Raw genomic sequence first — 19,462 nt, 5'->3', positions numbered from 1 at the left:
ACGCCGTGCCGCGCCGTGCTACACATGCCATGCGTGCCGCGTGCTGTGCCGAGCCATGCCATGCCATTCCCTGCGGGTCCTGTGTGCCACGCCATGCCACGCCATTCCCTGTGTGCTGTGCAGTGCTGTGCCATGCCATTCCCTGTGTGCCATGCCGTGACATGCTGTGCCTTTCCCCGCCATTCCCTGTGTGCCATGCCATGCCATTCCCTGCCATTCATGCTGTGCCACGCGATTCCGTGTGCCGTGCCGTGCCATGCCATGTCATTTCCCGTGTGCTTTGCCATGCCATTCCATGTGTGCCATGCCATGCCATTCCACGTGTGCCATGCCATGCCATGCCATGCCATTCCCCGTGTGCCAGGCCATGCTGTGACATTCCCTATGTGCCATGCTGTGCCATGCCATGTCATTCCCCATGTGCCATGCTGTGCCGTGCCATGCCATGCCATTCCCCGCGTGCTGTGCCATGCCATTCCCCGTGTGCCACGCCATGCCATGCCATGCCATTCCCCGTGTGACATGCCATGCCACGCCATGTCATTCCCTATGTGCCATGCTATGCCATGCCATGCTATTCCCACTGTGCCATGCCGTACCGTGCCATTTCCCATGTGCCATGCCATTCCCCGCATGCCATGCCATGCCATGCCATTCCCTGTGTGCCATGCCATGCCATGACATTCCCCGTGTGCCATGCCATGCCATGCCGTGCCGTGCCATTCCCTGTGTGCCGTGCCATTCCCCATGTGCCGTGCCATGCCATGCCGTGCCATTCCCCGTGTGCTGTGCCGTGCCATGTCATGCCGTGCTGTGCCATGCCGTGCCGTGCCATTCCCCGTGTGCCATGCCATGCCATTCCCCCTGTGCCATGCCGTGCCATGCCGTGCCGTGCCGTGCCATTCCCCGTGTGCCGTGCCATGCCGTGCCATGCGGTGCGGTCGGGAATAGCTCCCGGGGCGGGGGGGGGGACACACACGACACACACACACACACACACACACACACACACACACACAGAGCCGCCTGTCCCCAGCCCTGACATTTCTGCTCCGCGGTGTCAGTTTTACAGCCGGCCCCGGGTGACCCCGCGCCGTCCCCGTCCCCCGTCCCCTGTCCCCACCCCTTCTCCGCTGTCCCCCTCCGCGTCCCCCGCGGTGTCACCCCGCTGCCCCCTTCTCCCAGTCCCCCGGGAAGCTCCTCACACTGTGACCCCCCGGCCCCGGCCCGGTCCCCCCGGTCCCCCCTCGGCCCCGCCCCGCCCCTCCCCGGGGCCGCCCCGCCCGGGCAAGAGCCGCCGCCGCCGCCGCCACCGCCGGGACCGGAGCGGGCACAGCCCGGGGCGCGACAGCACCGGACAGACCCTGTCACCGCCACCGTCACCGCCACCCACACCGCGGGTGGGTGCTGGGGGGGTGCGCGGGTGGGTGCTTTTTGCGGGGGGGTGGTGGGGGGGGTGCGGTGTGTGTGTGCGTGCACCGGGGGGGACGGGAGCAGCGGGATCCGGGCCGGGGGGGTGCGCACACGTGTGGACACGCGTGGGGGGGCGTGTTTCGGGGGGGGGGGGGGGAGTATCTGCGTGTGTGCGTGGGGACATGTGTGTCCGTGTGCGTGTGTGTGCACGTATATGTGCCCGCGCGCGTGTGTGTACATACGTGTGTGTGTGCGTGTGCACGCGTGTCCGTGTGCGTGCCTGTGCCCCCTGCGTGTCTGTGCCCCTGTGCGTGTCTGCACCCCCGTGCACGCGTGTCCGTGTGCGTGTCTGTGCCCATGTGCGTGTCTGCGTCCCTGTGCGTGTCTGCACCCCCGTGCACGCGTGTCCGTGTGCGTGTCTGTGTCCCTGTGCGTGTCTGTGCCCCCGTGCATGCGTGTCCACGTGTGTGTCTGTGTCCCCGTGCATGTCTGCACCCCCGTGCACGCATGTCCATGTGTGTGTCTGTGTCCGCGTGCGTGTCTGCACCCCTCTGCACGCGTGTCCGTGTGCGTGTCTGTGCCCCCGTGCACGTGTGTCCGTGTGCATGTCTGCATCCCTGTGCATGTCTGCGCCCCTGTGCACGTGTGTCCGTGTGCGTGTCTGCATCCCTGTGCATGTCTGCGCCCCTCTGCACGCGTGTCCACGTGTGTGTCTGTGTCCCTGTGCATGTCTGTGCCCCCGTGCACACGTGTCTGTGTGCGTGTCTGTGTCCCTGTGCGTGTCTGCGCCCCCCGTGCACGCGTGTCTGTGTGCGTGTCTGCATCCGTGTGCATGTCTGCACCCGTCTGCACGCGTGTCCATGTGCGTGTCTGTGTCCCTGTGCGTGTCTGTGCCCCCGTGCACGTGTGTCCGTGTGCATGTCTGTGTCCCTGTGCGTGTCTGCGCCCCTGTGCACGTGTGTCCGTGTGCGTGTCTGTGTCCCTGCGTGTGTCTGCGCCCCCGTGCACGTGTGTCTGTGCGCGCCCACGTGTGCACAGGGCAGCGTGGTGCTGCAGGTGTGTGGGGCCCGGGGCAGGGGGGGGGGGACACACGACGGATGCTGCTGGCGGCTCTGTGCCCGCTGGTGACAGTGACGGTGACAGTGACAGTGACGCCGGGGGCAGCTGGAGCTAAGCCGGGGGACGTGCGGCCTGGCAGCTCCGCCATGCTGGGGAGAGGGGGGACGGGGCGGGGGGGGGGCCATGTCCGGCCTGGCCAGCGTGGGGACAGGGACAGGGGGACGGGGACATCCCGGCACACTGAGCCACCGCCACAGCTGCGGCGGCGTGTCCCCGTGGCCTCCCTACTGTCCCTCGCTGTCCCTGGGGACGGGGACAAGGCCAGGGGTGCAGGGCGAGGGTGCCAGCGCCTGGCGCGAGGTGCCTGTTTGTGTCCCCCCCCGCCACGCCCCGGCCGCGGAGGGGACAATGGGGCTCTGTGGCGCCCGCCGTGTCCGCCACCTAATCCGGGGCACGGGGCCGGGGGCCGGGCACCCCGGGGTGGCGCGGGGGGGGGGGGGGTTTAAAGGCCAGGGCCGACCCGTGTCCCCTGTGCCAGGCGTCCCCGAGTCCCCGTCCCCTGCGTGCTCCCAGGCCACGGCTCCCACCCCAAGGTACCCGGGGCAGGCGCGGGGGACATGGCTGTCCTAGCGTGGGGACAGAGGGGACACAGGGTTGTCCCCAAGCTGCGGCGGGAGGGGGCGTGGGTGGACACAGACCTGCCGGGACCCCTGTGGCTGCCCCATGTCTGGGTCTTGGGGGGGGCCTTCTGGTGGGCAGGGGACGGAGCTATGTGTCCCCTAACCCTGTCACTGGGTCCTGGCCACCCCATGGGGACGCTGTCCCTGTGTCCCCTGGGGTTTCCCCCCTGCCACCGTGGGCCTGGGGGAGCCGGGATGGGTGGCACCGCTCAGCTCCGTGCCTCAGTTTCCCTCCATGCCCGGGTCCGGGCTGGGAGCGGGGGCACCCCATGGTGGAAGGGAGGGAAGGGGGGACAGGGGGGGACACGGTGGGGACAGGGATGCCCCGGATGGTGGGGTCCATGTCCCCAGGGCACCTTGGCACCCCGGGGCAGGGGTTGCCCCCCGTTGTGCTGAGCTGGCGTGGGATTACGTTCGTTAATCCCCGCTGGGGCTCAGCCGGAGCCACCAGGGTCACCGGGGCTGGCACCGAGGGGACAACCTGGGGTCACCGGGATTGGCACCGAGGGCTGGGGTGTCCCCAAGTGGGGCTGGGGACAGGGTCCCCGGCTCTGGGTGGGGGTGGCCCGGGGGGTGGCGGGTCCCCGGGGAGCCCCGCTGACTGTGCCTGTCCCTCTCTTGCAGCCCCCTCGGTCACCAGGATGGTGAGTGGCCCCCGGGTGACAGGGTGGGGGGGTCCGGAGTCGGGGGGAGGTTGGTGGCCCATCCCGGCGGGGCACAAGCCCCGGTGAGCCCCGGCAGTGCCGGGCACCCGCGCGGTGCCCACCCGCCGCGTGACCCCGTGGGGACAAGGGGACGCTTTGTCCGGGAGCTGGCGGCCCCGGCGGCTGGCACTGCCCCGTGTCCCCGAGGCGGTGGCTCTGGGCCCGGCACCCGCAGCCCCCCGGCACCCTGACACCCCCCCACCCACGCGTGGGCGCTGGCGCCCTCAGCCCCTCTGCTCCCTGCCAGCCCCTCACCCCCATGGCTACCCCACGGCTGGCTACTAACCCACGGCTGCCCCATCGCCCCCCTGCCAACACTTACCCCCGTGTCTGTCCCATGTCCCCAGTGCCAGCACCCTACACCCACCCAGCATCTGCCCCATGCCAGCCCCATACCAGCCCCTTAGCCCCATGCCAGCCCCATGCCAGCCCCATACCAACACCATACCAACCCCATACTAGCCCCTTAGCCCCACGCCAGCCCCATACAAGACCCATACTAGCCCCTTAGGCCAATGCCAGCCCCATACCAACCCATTAGCCCTATGCCAGCCCTGTGCCAGCCCCATACCATTCCCTTATCCCCATACCAGCCCCATACCACCCCCTAAACCCCATGTCAGCCCCATCCAGCCCCATGCCAACCCATTAGCCCCATGCCAGCCTTGTGCCAGCCCCATACCAGTCTCTTAGCCCCATGCCAGCCCCTTACCTCTCTGCCAGCCCTATGCCAGACCCATACCAGCCCCATGCCAACCCATTAGCCCCATGCCAGCCCCATAGCAGTCCCTTATCCCTATATCAGCCCCATGCCAGCCCCTTAGCCCTATGCCAGCCCTGTGCCAGTCCCATACCAACCCTTTGCCAGCCCCATACCAGCCCTGTACCAGCCCCTTAGCCCCACGCAAGCCCCACGCAAGCCCCACACCAGCCCCATGCCAGTCCCTTAGCTCCGTACCAGCCCCATGCCAGCCCAATATGAGCCCCTAAGCCCTATACCAGCCCCTTAGCCCCATGCCAGCCCCATACCAGCCCCATACCAGCCCCATGCCAGCCCCTTAGCCTCATGCCAGCCCCATACCAGCCCCATGCCAGCCCCTTAGCCTCATGCCAGCCCCATGCCAGCCCCATACTAGCCCCATAGCCCCATGTCAGCCCCATGCCAGCCCCATACCAGCCCCTAAGTCCCATGCCAGCCCCATGCAAGCCCCATACTAGCCCCTTAGCCCCATGCCAGCCCCTTAGCCTCATGCCAGCCCCATACTAGCCCCTTAGCCCCATGCCAGTCCCATACGAGCCCCTAAGCCCCACGCCAGCCCCTAAGCCCCATGCCAGCCCCATACCAGCCTCATACTAGCCCGTCAGCCCCATAGCAGCCCCTAAGTCCCATGCCAGCCCCATACCAGCCCCATGCCACCCCCTTAGGCACATGCCAGCCTCATGCCAGCCCCATACTAGCCCCTTAGCCCCCTGCCAGCCCCATGTCTGCCCCGTCAGCTCTCGGTGGCCCAGCCGAGCGCGGAGCGGGCCCCCAGCCCGCAGGAGCAGGAGTGGGCAGGGCCCGAGGCGCTGTGCCCGGGCTGGCTGGAGGACGAGGTCCCTGATGGCGAGGTGCCCGAGGACAGCGGGGACCCCGGCTCTGCCACCCACGCCTACGAGCTGCTCCAGAGCGCCCTGCGCCAGGAGGGGCTGCCCCACACGCTGGACCGCTCCGCCGAGCCCCGCACGGGTGGGGGGCACGGGGGGCACGGGGGGCACGGGGCTCGGGGGGCTGGGACTGGGGCAGTGACGAGGGCATGGGGGTGGCAGGGGCAAGGGTGGCACTGGGGGCTCGGTGCCAGGCTGGGGACATGGGGGTGGCAGGGACAGGAATGGCACTGGGGGCTCAGTGCCAGGCTGGGGACATGGGGGTGGCAGGGACAGGAATGGCACTGGGGGCTCAGTGCCAGGCTGGGGACATGGGGGTGGCAGGGACAGGAATGGCACTGGGGGCTCAGTGCCAGGCTGGGGACATGGGGGTGGCAGGGGCAAGGGTGGCACTGGGGGCTCGGTGCCAGGCTGGGGACATGGGGGTGGCAGGGACAAGAGTGGGGATGGGGCATAGTGCCAGGTTGGGGACACGGGGGTGGCAGGGACAGGAATGGCACTGGGGGCATAAGGCCAGGCTGGGGACATAGGGGTGGCAGGGACAGGGATGGCACTGGGGGCTCAGTGCCAGGCTGGGGACACAGGGGTGGCAGGGACAGGAATGGCACTGGGGGCTCGGTGCCAGGCTGGGGACACGGGGGTGGCAGGGACAAGGGTGGCACTGGGGGCACAGCGCCAGGCTGGGGACACAGGGGTGGCAGGGACAGGAATGGCACTGGGGGCTCAGTGCCAGGCTGGGGACATGGGGGTGGCAGGGGCAAGGGTGGCACTGGGGGCTCGGTGCCAAGGTGGGGACTCACAGTGGCAGGGACAAGGGTGGGGATGGGGGGATGGTGCCAGGCTGGGGACACGGGGGTGGCAGGGACAGGGATGGCACTGGGGGCACAGCGCCAGGCTGGGGACAGGGGGGGTGGCTGGGGGCTGGGGTGCCAGGGACGGGATGGCAACGGGGTCCCCTCGCCTTGCTGGCAGGATTTGGCCCGCTGGACATGACCGTCTGCGTCCTGGGCTCCCCCACCGCCTTCCTGCCCGTCCTGCTGGAGGGTGGCACCCGCTGCCCAGGTGGGTACGGGCCCCCCTCGTCCCCCCCCTCCCCGTACGAGACACCCGTGAACCCACAGCGGGTGCTCCCCACGTCCCACCCCCCCCCGGGGCCAAGGCGTTCCCCCCACCCCCCTGCCCCTGCGTGACCGGGACTGGGAGGGAAACTGAGGCAGGGGACGAGGGTGGCACCAGCCCCACATCTGCAGCTCCATTAACCCCAGTACACACCAGTGCGGGCAGCAAATGCCACCCCAGGGTGTTGGGGCAGCCCCGGCATCGCTCCCCCCCCCCGTGCTCCCTCCCTGGGCGGGTGCCCCTTTTGTGTGTCCCCCGCCGTGGGTCGGTGACGATGGTGACCCGCAGGTGCCATGGTGCTGTGCCTGTCCCCTGCCTGGGCCAGCCGGGTGCCCTCGGAGACGTCCCCGGGAGCCTGGTCCCTGCTGCTCTCCCGGGGGGTCTCCTTCCAGGCTGGGGGCCACAGCACCCTGGAGACCTTCGCTCCCCCCCGCCGGGCCAACTACGTGACTGGCACCTTCGCGACGGGTGGCCCCGAGAGCGGCTGGGTGGGCGAGCTGGCCCGCGACCTCGACTGCCCCACGGGGGGGTCGGTGCCGCTCGCCCACCGGCTGGAGGACACGCTGGTCACCCGCTGGGTGCTGGCGGCCCGCGCCGCTCTGCCCGTGCCCCCCACCTTGGCATTCGTCCTGGGGGCGGGGGTTGACCTGCCGGCCGAGCCGGTGGCCCCCGGGGTGAGGGTGGTGCGGCTGGAGGACCCCCAGGGCCAGGAGAGCCTGGTGCAGGAGGAGGTGGGCGCCTTCCTGGGGGGCACCGCCATGGAGCCCTACAGCCAGGTGGGCATGGTGGGGGGGCATGGCAGGGGTGGGCAGGGACATGTGGGGCACAGCTGGGGTGTCAGGGGCAGGGTCATGGGCGTGGGAGGGCAGGGGCACCCATGGGGCACAAGGGTGGGGGGCACCTGTGGGCATTCAGGGGGACCTGTGAGTCACACGCCGGTGAGACGTCACCGGTGGCACGGGGTGATAACCGTACCCGGGTGGTGGGGTGGCAGGGGGTGGCACGTGTGGGTGGCGGTGGGTGGCCATGGTGTGGGGTGACATGGGGGGGGTGTGCAGGTAGTGGGGTGGCACAGGGTGACGTGGAGGTGGCACGGTGGTGCGTGCAGGTGGTGGGGTGGCACGGTGGCACGTGTGGGTGGTGGTGGGTGGCCATGGTGTGGGGTGACACAGGGGTGCCCACAGGTGGTGGGGTGGCAGGGGGTGGCATGGTGGTCCATGCGGGTGGTGGGGTGGCACGGGGTGGCACGGGGTGGCATGGGTAGGCGGTGGTGGGTGGCCATGGTTTGGGGTGACACAGGGGTGCGTGCAGGTGGTGGGGTGGCACGGGGTGGCACAGGGTGACACGGTGGTACATGCAGGTGGTGGGGTGGCATGTGTAGGTGACAGGGGGGTGGCCACGGTGGGGGGGGTGACATTGGAGTGCCCGCAGGTGGTGGTGCGGCCGGCGGGGTGGCGGTGGCGGGGGACGGGCGCCCGCAGCACCCACGGGAAGGCGGAGGGGGCGGCGGTGGCGCAGGCGGTGGGTGCCCGGCTCCGCGGGCTGCGGGAGGAGGACAGCGTCCTGCTGGAGGCCCTGATGCCCACCGCCCGCCTGCCCGCGCCCCCCCCCACGTAAGACCCCCGCCCTCGGGTGCCCACCGCCCTGGGATGGGAGGGAAGGGCCCCCCTGGCCTCCCTTGGGTCCCCGCGGCTGTGCCGGCCACGTGTCCGTTCCCTAGGGTGGCTGGGTGGGTGGCCATGGGGGCAACCAAACTCCTGGGCTCCTGGGGCAGGGCGTGCAGGTGGCCAACCTGGACACCCAAAGTCCCCTGGGGTGGGGGAGAAAGTCACCCTGGACCTCCAGAGTCCCCTGGGGTAGGGGGAAGGTGGCCACCCTGGACCTCCAGAGTCCCTTGGGGTGGGGGGAAGGTGGCCACCCTGGACCCTCATGGTCCCTGGGGTGGGGAAGAAGGTCACCCTGGACCCCCAGAGTCCCCTGGGTGGGCGGGAAGGTCACCCTGGCCCCCCAGAGTCCCCTGGGGCAGAGGGAAGGTGGCCACCCTGGATGCTCATTGTCCCTTGGGTTGAGGGAGAAGGTCACCCTGGCCTCCCAGAGTCCCCTGGGGTGGGGGGAAGGTGGCCACTCTGGACCCTCACGGTCCCCTGGGTTGGGGGAGAAGGTCACCCTTGGACCCCACAGTCCCCTGGGGTGGGGGGGAATGTCACCCTGCCCCCCCCCAGAGTCCCCTGGGGTAAGGGTGGGGGGAAAGTGGCCGCCCTGGACCCCCGAGGTCCCCTGGGACAGGGCAGGGTGGTGGTGGGGTGACCACCTTTGACCCCCTACATCCCCGTGGGGCTGGGGGGTGACAGTGGCCGTGCTGGTCCGCCGGGGTTGGAGTTGGCCAGGGCCACCGCGGTGCCACAGGGGGTCCCAGAAGCCCACGAGGTGGTGGTGGTGGGGGGGTGTCGGGCAGGGACCCCTGTCCCCAGGCGGCGGCCGTGCCTGCCCTGTCCCTCGCCCCCCAGGCAGCCCAGCCCCACGGCTGCCGGTGGCCCTGCGCATCTGCACCCTGGTCTGCAGGTCCTGGGGGGACCGGCCCCAGCTCTGCCAGGTACGGCCCCGCTCGCCCCGGCCTCCTCCCCTCCGCTAGCACCCCCACCCTGGGGTGGTGGCACCTGTCCCCATGCCCTGGTGGCCATGCGTATCCCCAAGCTATGGTGGCCATCCGTGTCCCCATGCCCTCTGGTGGCCATGCGTGTCCCCATGCCCTGGTGGCCCTGTGTGTCCCCAAGCTATGTTAGCCACCCATGTCCCCGTGCCCTCTGGTGGCCATGTGTGTCCCCGTGCCCTGGTGGCCATCCATGTCCCCATGCCCCCATGCCCCCGTGGTCCTGTATGTTCCCAAGCTATGGTGGCCATCCATGTCCCCATGCCCTCTGGTGGCCATGCGTGTCCCCATGCCCTGGTGGCCCTGTGTGTCCCCAAGCTATGTTAGCCACCCATGTCCCCGTGCCCTCTGGTGGCCATGTGTGTCCCCGTGCCCTGGTGGCCATCCATGTCCCCATGCCCCCATGCCCCCGTGGTCCTGTATGTTCCCAAGCTATGGTGGCCATCCATGTCCCCATGCCCTGGTGGCCACGCATATCCCCAGGCTATGGCGGCCATCCATGTCCCCAGGCTATGGTGGCCATCCATGTCCCCATGCCCTGGTGGCCCTGTGTGTCCCCGAGCTGTGGTGGCCATCCATATCCCCATGCCCTGGTGGCCCTGTGTGTCCCCATGCCCTCCCTGGTGGCCCTGTGTGTCCCCAGGCTACGGTAGTAGCCCATGTCCCCATGCCTTGGATAGCTGTGTCCCCAGTCTAAGGGTGGCAGCCCATGTCCCCAGGCTATGGTGGCCGTCCATGTCCCCATGCCCTGGTGGCAGCCCATGTCCCCATGCCCTGGTGGCTGTCCATGTCCCCGTGCACTGGTGGCAGCCAGTGTCCCCAGGCTATGGTGACCATCCATGTCCCCATGCCCTGGTGGCCCTGTGTGTCCCCAAGCTGTGGTGGCCAATCCTGTCCCCATGACCTGGTGGCAGCCCATGTCCCTGGGCTATGGTGACCATCCGCGTCCCTGTGCCCCAGTGGCAGCCCATATCCCCACGCTACGGTGACCATCTGTGTCCCCACGCCCTGGTGGCAGCCCACATCCCCAGGCACTGGGGTGGCAGCCAGTGTCCCCATGCCCGCGTTGGCGTGTCCCCGCAGGTGGCGTGCGGCGTGGGGCGCGCGGAGGCGCCGGTGCGGCACGGGGCGGCGCTGCCCCAGGGCCTGGACTCCAGCCTGCAGCAGTGGGGGGTGGTGGCCTCCGGCCAGCGGCAGGCACTGGCCACGCGACTGCGGGGGGCTGCCGAGGCCGCCATGGCTGCCCTCCTGGCTGCCGAAGCCGAGCTGAGCCCCCAGCAGCGCGGCGGCGCCCGTGCCCACACCGACCTCCTGGGTGAGCAGGGGTGGGGGGGCCACCACCCGTCCCCACGGCGGTGGCACTGTCCCTGCTCTGCTGAGCGCGCTGTCCCCGTCCCCAGGCGTGGACTTCTTGCTGGCGTGCGTGGATGACGCCCTGGAGCTGGTGGCCCTGTCGGCCAACAGCCAGCGGTGCCTGGAGACCTGCCTGCTGGCCGAGGCCATGGGGCGCGCCGTGGGGGAGCCCCACGGCGACCTGCCCCGCCTGCTGGCCGAGGCCCTGCTGCACCGGGCGCAGTGTCACCTGGTCGAGGGCAAGGACATCCTCCTCATCGGGGCCGGCGGCGTCAGCAAGAGCTTCGTCTGGGAGGCGGCCCGCGACTACGGCCTGAGGGTGAGGAGGCTTTGCCATCAGTAGGTTTCAGAGTGAACACCGGGCACCACCCTGTCGCACCGCAGCAGTGCCCACGCCTCGGCGCGGTCCCTCCACCCAGTGGGTGGGGAGGGTGGCACGGCCCCGGTGCCGGGGGCGGGCACCCCGTTGTGTCCCCTCCCGGCCGCCGTGACACCCTCCCCCCGTCCCCCGCATGGGGCCGCAGATCCACCTGGTGGAGTCGGACCCCCAGCACTTCGCGGCGGGGCTGGTAGAGACCTTCCTGCCCTACGACAGCCGGGAGCACCGGCGGGACGAGGAGCACGCGGAGCGGGTGACGGAGCTGGTGCGCTCCCGGGGGCTGCGGCCCCACGCTTGCCTCTCTTACTGGGACGACTGCGTGGTACTGGCCGCGCTGGTGTGCCAGCGCTTGGGGCTACGAGGCAGCTCGCCCGCCGCCGTCCGGGTAGCCAAGCAGAAGAGCCGGACCCACCAACACCTTCAACGGTGCCGCCGGGGCCGCCCGCCGCCCGCCGCCTTCGCCGTGCCCTGCCGCCGCTTGCGGAGCCACGGGGACGTGGAAAGGGCGGCCGGCGCCGTCCCTTTCCCCGCCGTGGCCAAACTGGAATTCGGAGCCGGTGGGGTGGGGGTGCGCTTGGTGGAAAACCCCGGGCAGTGCCACGCGCACGCCGCCCGCCTTTGGCGAGACCTGCGGGACGACGCTGACCACCCGGGCATCGGCTTGGGTTGGGGCAACGCCATGCTGCTGATGGAGTACGTGCCGGGCACCGAGCACGACGTGGATTTGGTGGTCTTCCAAGGGAGGCTTTTGGGTGCCTGGGTGTCCGACAACGGTCCCACCCGCCTGCCGGCTTTTTTGGAGACGGCTGCCTGCTTGCCCTCCTGCTTGCCCACCGACCGGCAAGCCCAACTGGTGCGGGCCGCCCTGCAGTGCTGCCTGGCCTGCGGGCTACGGGACGGCGTCTTCAACGTGGAGCTCAAACTGGCCCCCAGCGGCCCCCGCCTGCTGGAGATCAACCCCCGCATGGGGGGGTTCTACCTCCGCGACTGGATCCGGGAGGTCTACGGCCCCGATTTGCTGCTGGCCGCCGTCTTGGTAGCCTTGGGGCTACCCCCGGTGCTGCCCGCTCGCCCGTTGCCCCGTGCCCATCTGGCGGGGGTGATGTGCCTGGGTTCGGAGCACGGGGTGGCCCTGGGGGGGAAGGACGGCGGGGGCGGCGGGGGGCTGGCGGCGCTGCGGGGGCTGCAGGAGAGGGGCTTGGTGCGTCTCAACCGGCTCTTCGAGGAGCCAGCGGGGGCCGGGGAGTACGAGGAGCCCTGCCTGAGCGTGGCGTGCCAGGGGGCAACGCGGGCGGAGGCTTGCCTGCGCCTGCTGGGGCTCTGCCAGGCGCTGGGCATCGACTCGCCCCGTTACCCCGTCGAGCATTTCTTATCCCATTTTAAATAGCCCCGGGCAGGCAGCGGGGGGGGGGGGCAAAGTTGGGAGGGTGGGGGGGGTGGGCACGGGCATCCACTCCGCCGGCCTGACAAACTCCTCCCGCAGCCCCGCCGCCCCGGTCCCTGGCACACCCCCCCCCCCCCCACGACCCCCCCATGGCATCTCCCTGGTACCCCCTCCCGTGAAATCTCGCTGCTGCCCTGGATCCCAATCCCCTGCCGACATCCCGTCGCCTGGCATCCCTCCTTCTCCCCTGATATTCCATCCCCTGGCATCCCTCCTTCTTCCCTGGCATCCCATCCCCTGGCATCCCCCACCTCCATCCTGGCATCCCATCCCCTGGCATTCCCCCTGCTGCCCTGGATCCCAAACCCCTGCCGACATCCCATCGCCTGGCATCCCTCCTTCTCCCCTGGTATTCCATCCCCTGGCATCCCTCCGACTCCCCTGGCATCCCATCCCCTGGCATCCCATCCCCTGACATCCCATCCCCTGGCATCCCCCACCTCCATCCTGGCATCCCATCCCCTGGCATCCCTCCTTCTCCCCTGGTATTCCATCCCCTGGCATCCCTCCGACTGCCCTGGCATCCCAATCCCCCGCTGACATCCCATCCCCTGGCATCCCCCCCACCATCCTGGCATCCCATCCCCTGGCATCCCCCCCGCTCCCCTGCATCCCAAACCCCTGCCCTGACACCACATCCCCTGGCATCCCCCCCTCCATCCTGGCATCCTGTCCCTTGGTACCCGCCCCGTCCTGGCATCCCATCCCCTGGCATCCCCCCCCCTCTCCTGCCACCCCATCCACTGGCATCCCCCACCTCCATCCTGGCATCCCATCTCCTGGCATCCCCCCTGCCCTGCCGCCACATCCCCTGGCATCCTCCCCTTCATCCTGGCATCCCATCCCCTGCTTCCCTGGCACCACATTCCTTGGCATCCCCTGCTGTCCTGCCATCCCATGTCCTGGCATCCTCCCACTCCCCTGCCACCCCGCCTCCGCCATCCTGGCATCCCATCCCCTGGCATCCCCCCATTACCCTGGCACCTTATATCCTGCCACCCCATTCCCCGGTATTCCTCCCCCGCCCCATCCTGCGACTCCAACCCCTGGCATCCCCCCCTGTCTTGGCATCCCGTCTCCTGGCATCCCCCCACTCCCCTGGCACCCCATCCCCTGGCATCCCCCCTTCTCCCTTGGCACCCCCATCCCCTGGCATCCCCCCTATTCCCATGGCATCCCATCCCCTGGCATCCCCACTACTCTCCTGGCACCCCCATCCCCTGGCATCCCCCCTATTCCCATGGCATCCCCTCCCCTGGCATCCCCCCTTCTCCCCTGGCACCCCCATCCCCTGGCATCCCCCCTATTCCCATGGCATCCCATCCCCTGGCATCCCCACTACTCTCCTGGCACCCCATTCCCTGGTATCCCCCCCCGGAGCTGGCGCCCCATCCCCTGGCATCCCCCCACTCCCCTGGCACCCCATCCCGTGCTCCCAACATCCCCCCACCTCCCCTGGAATCCCCCCTCCCACCCCCCCGTACCCCCATCCCTGGGCTCCCCGTGCCCCCTGCCCTGGCACCCCCACACCCTGTCCCCAGCGTCCCCTGTCCCTGCAGTTGGGGGGGGGGGGGGCGGGTCCTGGTGTCCCTACCATGCCAGGGGACAGACAGGGTCCCCCGTTAACGAACCTTTGCTAACGAGGGGTGAGGGCAGCCCCCCCCCGAGGCACCCGGGTCACCCCACCAGTGCGGCGGGTGCAGCCTGGGGTGTGCTGGCACCCGCTGGTGTGGGGAGACCCTACAATAACAAACCACAATGGGGAGACCCTACAATAACAAACCTTTGGGGGGAGACCCTACAATAACAAACCACAATGGGGAGACCCTACAATAACAAACCTTCGGGGGGGAGACCCTGCAATAACAAAACTTCATAGGGAGACCCTACAATAACAAACCAGTGTGGGGAGACCCTACAATAACAAAACTTTGTGGCAAGACCCTACAATAACACACCTTTGTGGGGAGACCCTATGATAACAACACGAACGGGGAGGCCCTAAAATAACAAACCACAATGGGGAGACCCTACAATAACAAACCTTTGGGGAGACCCTACAATAACACACTTTTGTGGAGAGACCCTACAATAACACACCTTCATAGGGAGACCCTACAATAACAAACCACAATGGGGAGACCCTATAATAACAAACCACAATGGGGAGACCCTACAATAACAAACACGAATGGGGAGACCCTACTATAACACACCTTTGTGTGGGGAGACCCTACAATAACAAACCTTTGGGGAGACCCTACAATAACAAACCATCGTGGGGAGACCCTACAATAACAAACACAAATGGGGAGACCCTACAATAACACACCTTCATGGGGAGACCCTACAATAACACACCTTTGTGGGGAGACCCTGTAAGAAGCAAGCTGTATCAGGGAGACCCTACAATAACACAGGAGCCCCCAGGGGTGTAAGAGCAGCTGGGGGGAGCCTCCGGGCAGAGACCTGTATGGGGACCCCCCGGGACAAAGGGCTGTCACTGGGGAGACCCTACAATAACAAACCAGCCCCAGGGACCCTATATCACACCTGGCACTTGGAACCAGTGGTTCCAAGCCCAACAGAGCCCCAGACCCTGCAATAACACCCAGACCCTACAATAACAATAGTGACCCTACAGTAACACCCACCCCTATAGAGCCCCAGACCCTACAATAACAATAGTGACCCTACAGTAACACCCACCCCTATAGAGCCCCAGACCCTACAATAACAATAGCGACCCTACAGTAACACCCACCCCTATAGAGCCCCAGACCCTACAATAACAGTAGTGACCCTACAGTAACACCCACCCCTATAGAGCCCCAGACCCTACAATAACAATAGAGACCCTACAATAACACCCACCCCTATAGAGCCCCAGACCCTACAATAACAATAGCAACCCTACAGTAACATACAGCCCTATAGGGCCCCAGACCCTACAATAACAGTAGTGACCCTATAGCAACACACAGCCCCTATAGAGCCCCAGACCCTACAATAACAATAGAGACCCTACAATAACACCCACCCCTATAGAGCCCCAGACCCTACAATAACAGTAGTGACCCTACAGTAACACCCACCCCTATAGAGCCCCAGACCCTACAATAACAATAGAGACCCTACAATAACACCCACCCCTATAGAGCCCCAGACCCTACAATAACAATAGAGACCCTACAATAACATACAGCCCTATAGAGCCCCAGACCCTACAATAACAATAGCAACCCTACAGTAACATACAGCCCTATAGGGCCCCAGACCCTACAATAACAGTAGTGACCCTATAGCAACACACAACCCCTATAGAGCCTCAGACCCTACAATAACAGTAGTGACCCTATAGCAACACACAGCCCCTATAGAGCCTCAGACCCTACAATAACACACCCCCCTATAGAGCCCCAGACCCCACAGTAACACACAGCCCCTATAGAGCCCCAGACCCTACAATAACAGTAGCGACCCTATAGCAACACACAGCCCCTATAGAGCCCCAGACCCTACAGTAACACCCAGCCCCTATAGAGCCCCAGACCCTACAACAACAATAGCGACCCTACAATAACACACACCCTTATAGGGCCCCATATCCTACAGTAACAACAGTGACCCTACAATAACACCCAGCCCCTATAGAGCCCCAGACCCTACAATAACACACACCCCCTATAGGGCCCCAGACCCTACAATAACAGTAATGACCCTATAGCAACACACAGCCCCTATGAGGGGCCCCAGACCCTACAGTAATACCAGCGACCCTACAATAACACGCAGCCCCTATAGAGCCCCAGACCCTACAATAACAATAGTGACCCTACAATAACACCCAGCCCCTATAGAGCCCCAGACCCTACAATAACAATAGCGACCCTACAATAACATACAGCCCTATAGGGCCCCAGACCCTACAATAACAGTAGTGACCCTATAGCAATACACAGCCCCTATAGAGCCTCAGACCCTACAATAACACACACCCCTATAGAGCCCCAGACCCTACAGTAACACCCAGCCCCTATAGAGCCCCAGACCCCTACAATAGCAGTAGTGACCCTATAGCAACACCCAGCCCCTATAGAGCCCCAGACCCTACAATAACAATAGAGACCCTACAATAACACCCAGCCCCTATAGAGCCCCAGACCCTACAATAACAGTAGTGACCCTACAGTAACACCCACCCCTACAGACCCCCAGACCCCACACACCCCCCCTCCTACAGCACAAGCCGCCGTGTCACCCCCCCGGCCCTCCAGCCCCACCGATGCCCCACAACCCCGCGTGGGCTCCGAGCGGCGTCGTGGCGGGGGGGGGGGGGTGTGTGTGGTGTGGGGGGTGTATCTCCGTCTCCTCCCCCCTCTGCTGTCGTCGCGGCGGCGCCGATGAGGTCGCAGCGACGCGGGGAGGGGGCCGGGGGGGGGGGGAGGAGGGGGTGTCCCCAGTAAAGGCTGTGAGCGGCCGGCCTGGCTCTGTCGTCGTCCCCTGCGCCGCCCCCCCACGGGGACCCCCACACGTACGTGTGTGTGCGCCTGTCACACACCCCCCCCCCGTGGGACTACAACTCCCGGCGTGCCCCGCGGCGGGGATACCGGGGCCCCCCGGTGACGCGGAGGAGGGGGCGTGGCCCGAGGGGGGCGGGGCGTCGGGGGCGGGTCCGAAGGGAGGGGGCGGGTCGGGTCCCGCCGGGGTCCCGGTGCGGCGCCGTCATGGCGGGGGTGTTCGACATCGACCTGGAGACGGAGGAGGGCAGCGACGGGGACGAGCCCGAGCTGGGCGCCGTGAGACGACACCGGGGCGGGGAGGGGAAGGGACACCGGGACGGCGCGGGGGGCGGCGGGGATGGGGAGCACGGAGCGGGGATGGGGACGGGGCCATCGGGACGGGGGGGGGATGCAGAGGGGGACGGGGGACGGAGCGGGGAGAGGGACGGGGACCCCGGGGTCAGGTTGGCCGTGGGGACCGGGCAGCGGCGGGGGGGGGGGGGGGCGGGCGGAGGGAGGCTCCCGCGGGGCCGGGCCCCGACTCAGCCCGAAAACATCCGGCTGGGCCGGCATGGCACCTCCTGCCGCCCTCCTGCCTGTCACCGTCCCCGCCATCGTCCCCTCCCTGCCATCGTCCCTGCCTGTCACCGTCCCCTGCCTGACATCGTCCCCGCCATCGTCCCTTGCCCGCCACGGTCCCCTGCCTGCCGTGTGTCCCCTGCCTGACACTGTCCCCTGCCTGCCGTGGTGCCCTGACTGCCACCGTCCCCAGCCTGCCACCATCCCCTGCCTGCCACGGGCACCCCCCTGTCGTCGTCCCCTTCCTGCCATGGGCACACTGCCTATTGCGGGTCCCTCGTCTGCCACCGGTCCCCAACCTGCCGTGGGTCCCCAGCCTGTCACGGTCCCCTGCCCGACAAGGGCACCCTGCCTGCCATGTGTCCCCTGCCTGCCGTGTGTCCCCTGCCTGCCATCGTACCCACCATCGTCCGCTGCCTGCCACTGTCCCCAGCCTGCCACGGTCCCCAGCCGGCCATGGCGCCCTGACTGCCATCATCCCCTGCCTGCCACTGTCCCCAGCCTGCCATAGCACCCTCTCTGCCCTCTGTCCCCTGCTTGCCATCATCCCCACCATCGTTCCCTGCCTGTCATCGTCCCCTTCCTGCCATGGGCACACTGCCTATTGCGGGTCCCTCGTCTGCCACGGGTCCCCAACCTGCCGTGGGTCCCCAGCCTGTCACGGTCCCCTGCCTGACAAGGGCACCCTGCCTGCCGTGGGTCCCCAACCTGCCGTGGGGTCCCCCCGCCTCCTGTGGGTCCCCAACCTGCCATGGGTCCCCTGCCTGCCGTGGGTCCCCAACCTGCTGTGGGTCCCCCGCCTGCCGTGGGTCCCCCATCTGCCATGGGTCCCCTGCTCACCACTGACCGTGGGTTCCCTCCCGCAGGAGATGGAGCTGGAGCCCCGGGGGAACAGCCTGGAGTAAGTGGGGGGTTGCGGGAGGGTGGGGGGAAGGACACGGGACAGGCAGGGGACAGGCAGGGTGTCCCCCCCCACTCACCCCGTCTCCCTCCAGGCCGGTGGGGCACTACGAGGAGATCGAGATCTCGGAGAGCAGCGTCAACAACGGCCCCGAGCACATCGGGCCCCACTGCTTCGAGCTGCTCCGCGTCCTGGGCAAGGGCGGCTACGGCAAGGTGGGGGGCACGTTGTGGTGGGGGGACGGATTTTGGGTGGCTTGGGGCGGGGGGACGCCTTGCTGCGCGTCAGCGTCCCCAACCACCCCTTCCATGTCCTTCCAGGTGTTCCAGGTCCGTAAAGTGCAAGGCACCAACACAGGGAAGATCTTCGCCATGAAGGTCCTGAAGAAGGTAGCGCCGTCCTGGCCCTCCCGGCCCCCCCGGCCCCCCCATGGGGAGTCCCGTCCCCCCCGCCCCGCGTCTCACTGCCTCCCCTCCCACATCCCAGGCCAAGATCGCCTGCAATGCCAAGGACACAGCGCACACCCGGGCCGAGAGGAACATTTTGGAGGCCGTCAAGCATCCCTTCATCGTCGACCTCATCTACGCCTTCCAGACAGGCGGCAAGCTCTACCTCATCCTGGAGTGCCTCAGCGGTAGGGCTGGGGGGGGTCTGGGGGGGTCCGGGGGGGTGGGAGGGCAAGAAGGCTCATGGAGTCCCACTTGGGCATCTTCTTGCAGGTGGAGAGCTCTTCATGCAGCTGGAGCGGGAGGGCATCTTTTTGGAGGACACAGCGTGGTAGGGATGGGGACGGGGCGGGGTGGGAGGGGGGGGGGGGTCCATCCAGGACCCTGATGCCACTTAAACCCCGCCCCCAGTTTCTACCTGAGCGAGATCACGCTGGCCCTGGGCCACCTGCACTCCCACGGCATCATCTACCGGGACCTCAAGCCGGAGAACATCATGCTCAACAGCCAAGGTGAGCTTGGGAGGGGGTGAAAAAATTCACAGGGAGGGGGTGGGGGGGGGGGGCCGGTGCCTGTTGTGTCCATG

The 19,462-nt window shown here is 67.6% G+C and overlaps 2 protein-coding genes across 2 annotated transcripts; both read left to right on the top strand.

Moving 5' to 3' along the window:
- The first annotated feature begins 1,267 nt into the window (after positions 1-1,267).
- CARNS1 (carnosine synthase 1) lies at positions 1,268-12,407 on the top strand. Its single transcript, XM_054201627.1, has 11 exons — positions 1,268-1,400; positions 3,011-3,065; positions 3,777-3,796; positions 5,354-5,585; positions 6,476-6,565; positions 6,911-7,398; positions 8,054-8,235; positions 9,134-9,215; positions 10,356-10,587; positions 10,673-10,944; positions 11,150-12,407. Exons 3-11 carry the CDS (start codon positions 3,794-3,796, stop codon positions 12,389-12,391), a joined length of 2,823 nt encoding a protein of 940 aa, XP_054057602.1. The 5' UTR covers positions 1,268-1,400; positions 3,011-3,065; positions 3,777-3,793; the 3' UTR covers positions 12,392-12,407.
- Positions 12,408-17,141: 4,734 nt separating this feature from the next.
- On the top strand, positions 17,142-19,408 carry RPS6KB2 (ribosomal protein S6 kinase B2). Its single transcript, XM_054197741.1, has 7 exons — positions 17,142-17,247; positions 18,396-18,430; positions 18,525-18,645; positions 18,751-18,819; positions 18,917-19,064; positions 19,150-19,207; positions 19,288-19,408. Exons 1-7 carry the CDS (start codon positions 17,176-17,178, stop codon positions 19,406-19,408), a joined length of 624 nt encoding a protein of 207 aa, XP_054053716.1. The 5' UTR covers positions 17,142-17,175.
- Positions 19,409-19,462: the final 54 nt, after the last annotated feature.

Source organism: Rissa tridactyla, chromosome 4, assembly GCF_028500815.1.
Source record: "Rissa tridactyla isolate bRisTri1 chromosome 4, bRisTri1.patW.cur.20221130, whole genome shotgun sequence".
NCBI classification, from domain to species: domain Eukaryota; kingdom Metazoa; phylum Chordata; class Aves; order Charadriiformes; family Laridae; genus Rissa; species Rissa tridactyla.
The sequence above is the reverse complement of the archived record's forward strand: the minus strand, read 5'-3'. Positions and strand labels throughout refer to the sequence as shown.